General features: G+C 28.5%; 1 protein-coding gene across 49 annotated transcripts; it reads left to right on the forward strand.

Moving 5' to 3' along the window:
• The first annotated feature begins 4,433 nt into the window (after positions 1-4,433).
• On the forward strand, positions 4,434-9,098 carry LOC107945487 (uncharacterized). Of its 49 annotated transcripts, none has more exons than XR_005922425.1 (10): positions 4,436-4,544; positions 4,801-5,297; positions 5,638-5,684; positions 5,775-5,927; positions 5,997-6,088; positions 6,938-7,239; positions 7,368-7,458; positions 7,974-8,075; positions 8,538-8,667; positions 8,765-9,098. XR_005922425.1 is itself a non-coding variant. In XM_016879512.2 (6 exons), the coding sequence occupies exons 2-5, from the start codon at positions 5,854-5,856 to the stop codon at positions 8,608-8,610; spliced, it is 330 nt and encodes a 109-aa protein (XP_016735001.1). In that variant the 5' UTR covers positions 4,461-5,684; positions 5,778-5,853; the 3' UTR covers positions 8,611-8,667; positions 8,765-9,098. The 49 variants fall into 49 exon arrangements, 5 of the variants coding, with proteins under 5 accessions (XP_016735001.1, XP_016735000.1, XP_016734999.1 ...); XR_005922412.1 differs by lacking the exon at positions 7,974-8,075 and having other exon boundaries at positions 4,460-4,544; positions 4,801-5,313; positions 5,789-5,927; positions 6,938-7,009; positions 7,148-7,239; XR_005922413.1 differs by lacking the exon at positions 7,974-8,075 and having other exon boundaries at positions 4,461-4,544; positions 4,801-5,313; positions 5,778-5,927; positions 6,938-7,009; positions 7,148-7,239.
• The last annotated feature ends 3,489 nt before the right edge of the window (positions 9,099-12,587 follow it).

A 12,587-nucleotide genomic window follows, 5' to 3' on the forward strand; every position in this document is an offset into this window, starting at 1 on the left:
AATAAAAATACTGACTAAAAATATTATTTTTTTAATGATCTTCAAGTACCAAATTGGTCAAAAAGAAAATTAAGTATCAAATTAGGAAAATATTAAGTTTTTATTCCAAATACTACATTAAACCTTAAAATAAGTAAATGTGATATTTAGGTGTTGTTTGATAAACTAAAATTTAAGTGTTGAAAATTAAATACAAAATTTGTAGAACTAAATAAGTGCTAAATTTATATTATAAAATTGTTATGTTAGTAAAACTTAAGGGAATAAATTACATTAGGATATCCTAAAAAGCATAGCTTTTAGGCATCAATAAAATAGTGCCACGTCATTAAATTTTAAAGATAACAAAATATTATTATACACTCATCTATATCTAATATCTTCTCTATTTAATTTAACTTTAATTAAATTACTTAAATTAATTAATTTTTTAAATTATAAACAAACATTTTTTCTTCTTTTATAAATTTTAATCATTTTGTTTTTTTTTCATAAGTTAATATTTTTTAATATTTATGCAACCAATTTAAAAAAAAATTAGTAATTTTTCTATGTCATTAACACCTAATTTTGGTAATTATTTTACTCTGAACCCGAACTCAGAACCGCAAATCTTGAACTCGAATCTTGAGCCTTGAACCCTGAGGTTTAGGGTTTGGATTTGGGATTTAATATTCAGGGTTCAGGTTTGGGGATCGAGGTTTATGGTTATGGGTTCAAGTTCAATGGTTCGAGGTTACGGGTTATGAGTTTGGGGTTAATGGTTTAAAGATTAGGGGTTATGGGTTAGGGTTCTAAGTTTAGGATTTAAGGTTCGGGATTCTATATCCAGGGTTCAAGGTAAAAAAATTACCAAAATTATGTGTTACTGGCATGAAAAAAATTGTTGAAATGTTTTTAAATAATTGAAAAGGGACCGTGAATAATGTGGTGAGAAAAGTTCATAAAATATTTTCTTTATGGATGAGTGTATAATAATAATTTCATATATTTAAAATTTGAAGATGTGGCAAACTTTTATTGGTACCTAAAAACCTTAATTTTGAGGATCATCCTTATGTAAATTATTCCCAAACTTATGCATATTATAATTATATTGTTTGATAATAAAAATTGAATTTTGAAAATTAATTTTTAATATAATAATTTATATTATTTTTGAATATTTTGAGATGAAAATTGAACATAATAATTTGAATATTTTATTTACTTAAAAAAGTAATGAGATAATTTAATTTGAAGATAATATTTCTAAAAATAAAATTAACACAAACTTTTCAAGGTTGAGTGATAAGTATTTATTCCACATTTTTTTTGTTAAAAAATTTAAATCAAGTGTTATACTAAAATGTTGAGAATATTTATTTGTATTTATATTTGTTTTCTTCTCTAAATGTAACAAATGTAAGATTTAATTGTCAGTGAGGTTTACTCTTTCCTCTTGTAATGGAGAAGAGACTAATAGGATTAAGAAATGTGATCTAAAGGATATATAAGAGGATATTTTTTTTCCATTTTCCAATTTATTTGAAGAGCATATAAAAAGAACAAACCTCCTCCTCTGAAAATTAGAGTTAAAAAAGCAGAATTCAATTCACTAGTGAGCATGAAAGGTTTGAGTGCTTAATGGAGTTCATCAATTGTGTGACACTATAACTGCAATACTTTCAATATCTATGAAAGGCCTTGCAAACACCACCAAAACAGGTTTTTAGCGGCATTTTTAGCAGCGTTTAGATAAAAAACGCCACTAAAAGTCGAGTATTAGTAGCGTTTTTTGGAAAACGCCGCTAAAAATAAGCATTAGTGGCGTTTTTTGAAAAGCGTCGCAAAAAGCCTAACCAACAGAGTTTTTGGGGCCTTTAGCGTCGTTTTTAAAGAAGCGCCGCTAATGCTCTGGCCTTTAGCGGCGTTTTTGAAGAAGCGCCGCTAATGCTCGGGCCTTTAGCGGCGTTTTTGAAGAAGCGCAGCTAATGCTCTGTCCTTTCGCGGCGTTTTTGATATAGCGCCGCTAATGCTCGGATCTTTAGCGGCGTTTTTGAGAAAGCGCCACTAGTGCTCTGACCTTTAGCGGCGTTTTAACAAAAGCGCCGCTAATAATAATAAAATCTAAAACCATTTCAATTATCTCATTCTTTGATATATTCTCAAGTAATGTTTCAATTATATATTTTTTATTATAAGTTGAAAAAATTGATATTTCGTTGTATTTATTATATATTGGTCAAATTTACATTTAAATGATAACAAATAATATTGTTTAATACAAAATGTTTTTATTAAAGAGAAGTCCTAACTCCTAACTATTTATTATTATTTTTCAATCACAGTTTATTTAAACTACTTTACTAGAAAAATATATTAAATTATGAGTAAAATAAAATATCATAAAACTTAAATTGATAGTTCGATTAAATAAATCAAATAAAGTAATATAAAACACCAAATATGGTGATAAATAATATTATATATTGATAATTTTATTACCAAAAATAATTTTATATTTAGTTAATCAAACATGAACACAACAATGACCTAATAGTACCTACTCAATAGTAAGAACTGAAAATGAATGAAAAGGGACAAATGAAATTAGAGTGTTAATTTTAAGTATTAATTTCAAATATAATTGTAAAAGATACGATAGTATTAATTTTAAAATATTTAATTTAATTATCATTATAGTTTAGGGTTTAATAAATATGGTTTAGAGTATATATATGGTTAATTTAGGATTTAGGGTCAGTTTAAAAGTTACAATTTTAAGGCTTATAGATTATGAAATTAGGGATTATGGATTAGGGATTCTAATTTAAGGGTTGTGATTTAAGGTTTATGTGTTAGGGGCTAGGGGTTAGGGGTTAGAGGTTAGAGGTTAAGATCAGTTATGGATTTAGGGGTTAGATTTAGATTAATTAGTGTGTTTTAATTTATATATTAAATAATATTTATGGGTTAGGAATTCTGGGTCAGGTTAGGGTTTATGGATTAGGGATTCAGGGTTGGGTTAGGGTTTTGGGTTTAGATTAATTATTTTTTAATTTATATTTTAAATATATTCTTATGTAATTGTAAAAGAGATAATAATAAATTTGTTTAGGGTTTTTAGTTTAGGGTATATGATTAATTTAAGATTTAAAGCCGGTTTAGAAGTTTATATTTTAAGGTTTAGGGAGTATGGATTTAGGGACTATGGTTTAAGGGTCGGGATTTAAGGTTTAGGGGTTAGAGTTTAGGGATTAGATGTTAGGGACTTAAGGTTTAGGGATTCAGGGGTCGAGTTAAGGTTTTGAGTTTAGATTAATTATTTTTTTAATTTATATTTTAAATATGTTCTTATATAATTGTAAAATAGATAATAATAATTCCCATATATTGAAATTTCGAGTATAGTTTAAATTATTTAAGAGATATATAATAGATAGATTTTATATGTATTGAATGATTAATTTAGAGGGTTTAAGGTTAAGGTTTACTTGAGATTTGTTAAATGATAAAATTTTATACAATTAATTAATGCTTTTATATTTAAAAAGATGTAATCTAAACCATTTGATATATTTAAATATTAGTTTAAATAGAATTAATAAATAAGTTAAAAAAAGTAATAGATTGATATGGATATTTATGTATAATTATTTATTTTGGAGAGGACCAAATTATAAGAAAAAAATATAAAAATAAAAATGAAATAAAAATGATATGGATATATAGGTAATTATTTAATTTAGTTAATTCTAACTTAATAATTAATTACAACCATTTTATCATTTGTTTTCTTATTAAAATATACAATATTTATTTCGAGAGCACTTTTTATTTTAATTTATAAAAAATTAATTTATAAAAAACAAAATAAAAAAATTTCTAGAATAGCAAAACGGCGTTGTTTTGTTCAAAATGAAAAAAAAATTTGCGGCGTTTTTATTTTGTTCAAAATGAAAAAAAAATTTGCGGCGTTTTTCATAAAAACGCCGCTAAAGGTAAGCAATAGCGGCGTTTTTTATAAAAACGCCACAAAATAAATCAATTTATAAAAAACAAAATAAAAAATTTTTAGAATAGCAAAACGGCGTCGTTTTATTCAAAATGAAAAAATTTTGTGGCGTTTTTATGAAAAACGTCGCAAAAAATAAATCAATTTATAAAAAATAAAATAAAAATTTTTAGCATAACAAAACGGTGTCATTTTGTTCAAAATGAAATAGCGGCGTTTTTATGAAAAACGCCGCAAAAATAAATCAATTTATAGAAAACAAAATAAAAAATTTTTAGAATAGTAAAACGGCATGTTTTTGTTAAAAAAATTTTGCGGCGTTTGTATGAGAAACGCCGCTAAAGGTAACCAATAAAAAGGCCAAAAAAATCAATTTATAAAAAATAAAAAATAAATCAATTTATAAAAAAACAATAGTGGCGTTTTTTTTATAACGCCACAAAATTCATTTTACCTTGAAAAAAATTTGGCGCTGATTTTTCCCAAATTTCCCCCCTAAAACCCCTAACTTTGCAAACAAAATGAAAAAAAGAAGAGGAAAATGGAGGTACCAAAGACGATTCAGCACAGAACCTCTCCAATCTATTTACGAGTTCTACCGTTTGTTTCCCTGGAAAATATATGAGACTTAATATTTTTATTTTGTTAGTTTATTTGTGTGTGTATTTCATCTTGTTGTGTTCATTACTCAGATCCCTATCGCTTTTATTTCTGTTCCATTTTTCCTCTTTATTTTCTAATTTTGGGTATTATTTACTCAGATCCCCTTTCTTTTTATTATTTTTTTTTCTCTTATATTTTAGCTAGAAATCGACGATGCCAGAAGAAGCTGGAAATCGACGATGCAAGTTACTGCTAGTCTCATTGCTGCTGGTAACAAGTTATTGCTTAAAATTCATGGTAACAAATCTACTTCAAAGGAAGTTATTCATATTCCTTCGTATAGAAGCGAAGTTATTTACGGTGGAACTTGGTTCTCCAACTCTCGTAAGTTTGTTCCCAATTTTGTATTTGCCATCTATACCAGGTTTACCTCTCTTGCTTCTCTTCGTCTTCATCTCCCTTTCATTTATCTTCGTCTTCATCTCCCTTCCATTTATTCTACCAAAAATGCCTCTTACTTGTCATTTTTTTTCTCACATATCGTGCAAGACTCATTTTTCTTTCTTTATGCTCTAGTCTTAACAATGCACTTCAATTGTTCGATATAATGCTTCTTTATACAATTTGTTTCTGGCTTTCAGGTGGTGTTGTCTGTAAGATGTTGAAGCAAGCGATATGGAAGGTGTTGAGCAAAAGGGTAGTTTCAGATTCTGGTGATAAATTCATTTCCATTGTTGGAGATGTACAAAGTTCATGTCAAGCTGATTCTGTTCTTTAAAAGATGTGCAATTCATATTCCTGCATTGTATAAATCTGAAAATTGTCACATTTGGTAAAACCCAATGTGAACAGTTCATCTGTCCCAAAGCTCATTTTTCTTTCTATTTTTGTGTTATGTTTCTTTCACATTATGTTGTACGAGTCTTTTTTTCTCTCTCATTTGTTGCAGTTTTTAAACCTCTACCTAGTTTTCCGTTGAATCTTCATTGTTTAAGGTTCCTTGTCTCTCTTTTTTCTTTTTCCCCCCTCCCTTCTAGGACCTCAAATCTGCTGACATCTTCTAATAACAGTCTTGCTTCTTGAGGTAATAATTACTAAATACCCTAATATTTGGTCTTGTGAGTGATTCTCTAAGTTGTTTACTGATAGTTTTCTCTTCTTGATCTAATGTTAGAAGTTGTCGTGCAGAAGCATAAATGAGTACACATTAGACTCTCCTGCAAAAGAAAAAAAGTGAAAAAGAACTGTTCTATATGGTTGTCACATCATTTCTTCGAAGCTCCTGGAGACCATACTTCTTGATAAATTGTTCACTGAAGATGAACTTGTAAGTCACTCCAACAGAATATTATATTTTATGGGGTTAGTTTATCTTTACTACTCTTTGTCCTTGCAGGAGGCTTTTGAAGATGATATTGGATCCTCAAAATATCCACAGATTAAAAGATTCAAGATTTCCATTAAATATCCTTGACAAAATCGTATCAGGTACAATGTCAATCATGGAAAGCTGTGTCACTGTTAACGAACATGATGTTGATTACGGTTTTTTTTTTTAGCCTATAGTTGCTTTCTACTTTGGTATTTCAATATTTGAAATAGCTGAAGTTAACAATTTTTAAGGATATTACAATATTTTTCGTTAAGTGGATGACATGTAATGGTACTTTCATTTCTTATTATGCGGAATGCTAATGTGGAGTTTTTTATGAGGTCAAATGGTTTATTTTATTTGCCGTGCAAGCAAACGTTTAAAAAAAATGTATATATATTTTTGTTAAGGGGTTAGAGTAGTGTCCAAATGAGATATTTCTGTTTGTAAGCTATTTGAATTTTGCTAAATGAAAATTGAATTCAGTTTGATAATTATTGAGTCAAGTCGAGCTTTAGTTCGAGCTGTCGATTGAATCAAGCTTGATTTGAAAATTTGTGAGCTTAATAATAAATCTTTAATAATAAACCTAAATTTATGGCATTTAAAAATGAAAAGGTTATGATGTTAAGTCCCATGTTGAATATCAAGGTTCACTTCATGATGTATGTACATATACCTACTTTTATTATCATATAGGAAAAGCTTTGATGAGGGATTAGAGATAAGAGGGGATGAGAAATCTTGGCCGGCCAACCATTTACTAAATGAAAAACTATTTCTTTTTGATGCTAAAATAAAGTAACATATTTATTTTCATTTGTAAATTTCCGTTGCACTTCCTCTATACGAACTTGGAGAATTGTAAGTTCTAACTTTCTTTAGTTCTTTGTAGGGGCTGTACATGATTGTCTTTACAAGTCACCCTTGAAATTATAACAACAATTGGTTTATGAATTTGGCAGATACATTAACAGTTGTGCATTAAGTGGTGAGATCCCCTCAACATTTGCTAAACTTAAAGAACTGCGAACTGTGTAAGAAAGACTCCCTAATGTTTATATACGAGTTGAGTTTTCGTGGTTTGCTGTTGCATTGTTTCTTCTGTTCTTTGTTTTGTTATTGGAACTATTTCCAATTGTCTGGTTTACTTGAAATCCGATATTTAATTAAAGAGACCAAATAGAGAGCACAAGTGAGAGCGAATGCAGTGCAAGTGATGAAGTGCTTGTTGTTCCTTATGATAACTTAGCACCTATGTCTTGTGGTAATATTTTCTCATTATTCTTCTACTTGTGAATTTATTGTATTCCAAATATAGCATCAAGAAAAAAATAACAGTACATTAGAGTTCAGTTTTTATAATTTGTTTGGATTCTTTCTGTCTTGAAGCAGATATTACTGAATCTAAGCAGCTTTTGGATAAGCTTGTTGTGGTGAAGTATAATGGAGCTTTGGGAAAGAATATGGGTTTCGGTGGTCCCGAGTAAGCAATTATCTAACTTCTGGAAGTTTGATACTTATTTTTTTTCCAAGAAAAGAGAAGCATTTCTTGATGATTCCATAGTTATATATTAAAGACTTGTCTCTACATAAATGAATATAGTTTCTGTGACATACATATATTTATATATGCTTTTTATATATGCCTCTACATTCATATATTTATATATGCTTTTTATATTGTATTGTGCCAAATAAAGAGAATAAAAGTTTTAATTATTGATAGATTCTGCTGCTTTTTTATGTACTTTTTATTAAATCACTCTTTAATCAAATGTAGAATTATAAAATTATTAAATTTTACTATAAATAATTATCCTTATATAATTAATAATTTTAGTAAATTCTCCAACTATCAAAACAGATCACTCCACCATCCCACGTCAAAATTTTGTTAAGGGTAGGAGTTGAGAGAGGTAGATACTTTGATGAATATTTTCTTTTACATGATAATTATATACTTCTTTAAGTTTGTTTTGGATGTTGGGACAATGTCAGTTGATGCCGAAATTTGATAGTGCTGCAAATTGAAGTGTTTAAGTGCTGCAAATTGAAGTATTTAGTTGCTGGAAATTGAGATGTTTTATCGCTGTAATTGAGGTGTGTAAATGTTGTTAATTGATATGTTTAAGTGCTGCAAATTTAAGTGTTTAAATGCTGTAAATTGAAGTGTTTAAGTGCTGCAAATTGAAGTGTTTAGTTGCTAGAAATTGAGATGTTTTATTGCTGTAATTGAGGTGTATAAATGTTGTTAATTGATATGTTAAGTGCTGCAAATTTAAGTGTTTAAATGCTGTAAATTGAAGTGTTTAAGTGCTGCAAATTGAAGTATTTAGTTGCTGGAAATTGAGATGTTTTATCGCTGTAATTGAGGTGTAAAATGTTGTTAATTGATATGTTTAAGTGCTGCAAATTGAAGTGTTTAGTTGTTGCAAATTGAGATGTTTTATCGCTGTAAATTGAAGTGTTAAAGTGCTACTTTCCATTGTCACCTCCCCCATTTCCTTATGCATCAATAACTATATTAATGAAATCAAGTACTACAATTATATATTATTACAGATGGAGGTTGGAGAATACGATCAAAGGGAAAGCATCAGATATGGTGATTCCCAGCCAAGCAGTGGCTTCTTAGACACCCAACATTTTGCACAACCAAACATGACCACAACTTTTAAACCTACATGTTGAGGTTGCTACACACAAGTCCCTTCCTTTTTTTAGTTTATGTGCTATGTGATGATTGTGTTTTAAAATTTAACTTGTTTTAGTTCCTTACATTCTTATAGGATTCACACTCAAGGAGCAAGAAACGTCTCAACAACTCATTGGGATCGAGTAGTCAAAATTCAGAATCAAGTGACACACAAGAGCTAGATTTGGAGTTTGGACTGTCACTGTAATCAGTAATTTTTTTTTTGCTACTTTAAATGCATGCTCAGGAACTACATTTTATGCTTTCCTAGAATTGTAAGTTCAAATAAGGTGTTGATCTGCAATTTATAGATTCAACTTGAGCAAGTTGATATGAACTAGTTTCAATTTTTTTTTAGGAATGTTATGTAATCAAAGGCAAATTGACTTGCTGCATGAGATATAGTGAAAAACATTTATCTTCTTGTTCATGAATTTCCATTTTAATTCGTCTTCAAATAAAATTATACATTTCTTACTTGGTGGAATCTCACTTTTGCTGTTGCTGCAATCTTTAACCAAAGAATGATGTATGTACTGATAACAATTCTAAAGGATTTGTTTAAACAAGTAAAGGGATTGGCGTTTTTATAATAATTGAGGATAGGAATGGAGCAAATCTAAAGAATGGAGTGGTGTTTTTATAATTATTATTTTTTTATTTTTTCGTGACCTTTAGTGGCGTTTTTGGAGAAAGTGTTGCTAAAGGTCTTGGTCTTTAGCGGCGTTTGTGGGAAAAGCGCCGCTAAAGTTAGCGACACTGTCGTCAGCGTAGCGGCGCTTAAAGGCCTTAAAAAGCGTCGCTAAAAGCCTGTTTTGGTGTAGTGAAATGTTGGTGTGTTGACCGAGATGTTAAACAACCATTTGTTTATTTGTGTATTTTGTTATGAAGTTGTGTTACACAATATATTCTAACAAGCTTAACAACATTTCCTATAACACCTCCATGTAAATGATATATAATATAAAAATAAATAATTTGTAAAAATTTATATAATTTTTTAAAATATAACTTACAATTAAATTATCCATTGTATGTTTTGTATATATTTTATTAAATTAATTAATTAAAATTTTATCATAAAAAATTATCATTTCTTATTTTAATATTATAAGTTTTGAACTTAAATTTAAATTTTATATTGATGTAATATAAAAGAGATTATTTTAATTATACTTTATAAAAATTTCACATAGCACGAATCTATATTATTCGTATAGTCCATTATCAAGTCTATTTCAATATTTATTTCTCGAATATTATTTATATTTTTTTAAGGTTAGCACATTAATTACAAAAAAGAATAACAAACTTAGAATCTTTCAAGTTGAATGATCAATTTCCATCATATTTAACAACAGATCTACTTTAGTATTATTACTACTACTATTTTTATGGTAATAATAATAATAAAATGGGAAAAAATATAATCTATTATTTACAATTGTGCTTCGTGCACCCAAAAGGAAGGATGTAGAAGACAGTGGTGGGCTAAACAATCATAGGATTGTCCACCATTTCAACCCCCAAAGCTTATTATAACAAACATAATTTCAGGTCATCACCTGCCCATTGGCATATATTCCCATCCCAAATCATCACAATTTTTCCCTTTTTTCAGTCTGTCCTGTAGATTTAGATTGATGTGATAATTTTATATGCAATCAAATTTATTAAAATGGTTTTTTACTTGAATACCATAAAAAATATATATATATTTCTAAATAGGAAATTATTTTTTTTCAAAAAATATGTTTTTAGGGGTTATCTCGACACTCGTAGACAGGTGTAAAACTCAAACAGGATAATTTTTAATCCCATCGAGATTAGAGAGGAGAAGAGAAGAATGAATCTCGCCACACAAATTTAAAGTGTTAGTGTTTGCTTTTTTTATTTTTTATTTTACTTCTTTTCTTTTATTTCTTATCATTGATAGGAAGCATATATCAGACAAAACTTTGAGTTTAAACTTTCTCATGGTTTTTTTTTTCAAAGAAAGTAAATCTTCAGAGTTTGAGAAGATTCATGACTACTTATCTTTATTTATTGAAGAAAAAAAATTAAGAATGCATTAAATGCTTTGTAGAGTTATTGAAAATTTTTAATTTTAAACACCAATCTGAAAAATTAGATGGTTAATAAAATTTTCCCTTCCAAATAATTTTTTCCCATTTTGTTTTATTTGAAAATATTATATAAATTTAGGGAAATCAAAATTTCATATTCTCTAGTTTTTTGAATTGATGCAAAATTGAAAATTTTCTACTATCATTTTGGGCTTTTTTATGCTACTTTTATAAATAGAGGCATGCTCCCACTAATTTTTTCAAACTCTTAAAAGTTTCTTTCATTGAACAAACATTAATATGTTGATGTAATTAAAAACATTTTATGATATTTCCTATCTCTTTTCATTTTTTATGAAATTTTTATAGTATTATATAATTATAATTTAGATAATCTATAGGAATAGATAAATAATGGCATCAAAAGCTTGGTCATTTTGTTTTAAAAATAGATATTTTTGACTTAAACTAGTTGTTAAAATCAATAAATGGAGTACGAGTATAAGTGACAATGGAAGTGGACACTTTTGATCAAACTGCAATAAACAACAAAAAATGGGATAATAAATTGTTTATGTGGTTTCCTACATCTATGGAGCGTAGCTCAGTGAGATAAATCCACTATCTTTTAACTTAATACAACCAGTGATTATAGTTCTAACACACACCCAATAAAGAATTTCCACTTTTGTACTTCAAAGACTAAGTCTATCACCACTAAATTCTCCCCTTAAGAACTTAGCTTGTAAAACCAACAAGAAAATGTTTTACAATATCAAGTGCACTTTCACAAATAATGTTCCTCACTGAACTAATAAGTGTTCTAAAAAATTCTCAATCCATAAACTTATACAAGTCTCTCAAATATATAGAAGTTCTCGAGACTTGCTAACATACTAAAGGTAAATCACAATTCCTTCTAAACATCAACTAAAATAGCTAAATACAATATTATAATAATGACCAAAGTAAGGTGGACCATTGAAAGATAAGTCCACAAGTTTTCTCCTAATCCAACATCCATGATCTAAGGGATTTGGTACAATCAATCTAATCCAATCTTCAGGATATGTTACTCTAAGTGAATTGATCTTCATTAATAAGCTAAAATAATCCCATGGCATCAACATATCCCAAAGATTTTGTTTCAATAAATTGTCAACCCTCCAAATATGGCAAGTTGCGTTCTATCACAATGGTGATGGAAGTGGGTACTTCCATTGGCATATTTCAGCAATATCAAATATTTGCCTCAACAATCTCCCCATTTGACAATTTTTGAACAAAACCAAAAACTGTAGGAAGTAAATCAACTAAACAACTATAACTCCCCCTCAACACAATCCCTTAATCTAACATACTTAACTTAGAACATAATTAAGCAAATTAACCATTAATGCTCTATTTAGAATTTGCATAAAGAATCAAAATACTATAATTATAACTAAGTAAGACAAGGATGAGAAAATGTGCAACAATGTAAACAAACTCCAATCATTATAAAAGTCCATAAAATCAAGTCTAAAAAAACCAACAAGAACAAATTTCAAATATTAGTCAATAGAAAAATATCAAAATTATCTAGCAACAACCTTCAAACTAATCCCCATTTTTGTATAAAAATATTGCCGAATTATTGGTCTAGGAGTACAAGGAAATCAGTACGTAGGTACTTCACGATCCTTGATTTTCTAGATGACTTTCACCTCATCTTGTACCCTATTGATGATATGTTTTTGGGATTCAATGGAAGAAATGAGTTCATCAATCATCCATTTTGTGAGTCCTACAAGAGTGGTCTTGGAGCTGGCAGAAGTGGGCTCTTCTTGACTATTTTAAGTAGGCTATTCA

This window comes from Gossypium hirsutum, chromosome D12 (genome assembly GCF_007990345.1).
Source record: "Gossypium hirsutum isolate 1008001.06 chromosome D12, Gossypium_hirsutum_v2.1, whole genome shotgun sequence".
Lineage (NCBI taxonomy): Eukaryota > Viridiplantae > Streptophyta > Magnoliopsida > Malvales > Malvaceae > Gossypium > Gossypium hirsutum.

What these genes read in the sequence shown, in the direction of transcription:
- LOC107945487 (XM_016879512.2), top strand. Translation starts at nt 5,854, where the DNA reads ATGGTTGTCACATCATTTCTTCGAAGCTCCTGGAGACCATACTTCTTG. An exon ending in TGTTCACTGAAGATGAACTT is followed by an intron (nt 5,928 to 5,996) that starts GTAAGTCACTCC and finishes TTGTCCTTGCAG; the next exon opens with GAGGCTTTTGAAGATGATAT. An exon ending in CCTTGACAAAATCGTATCAG is followed by an intron (nt 6,089 to 7,367) that starts GTACAATGTCAA and finishes GTCTTGAAGCAG; the next exon opens with ATATTACTGAATCTAAGCAG.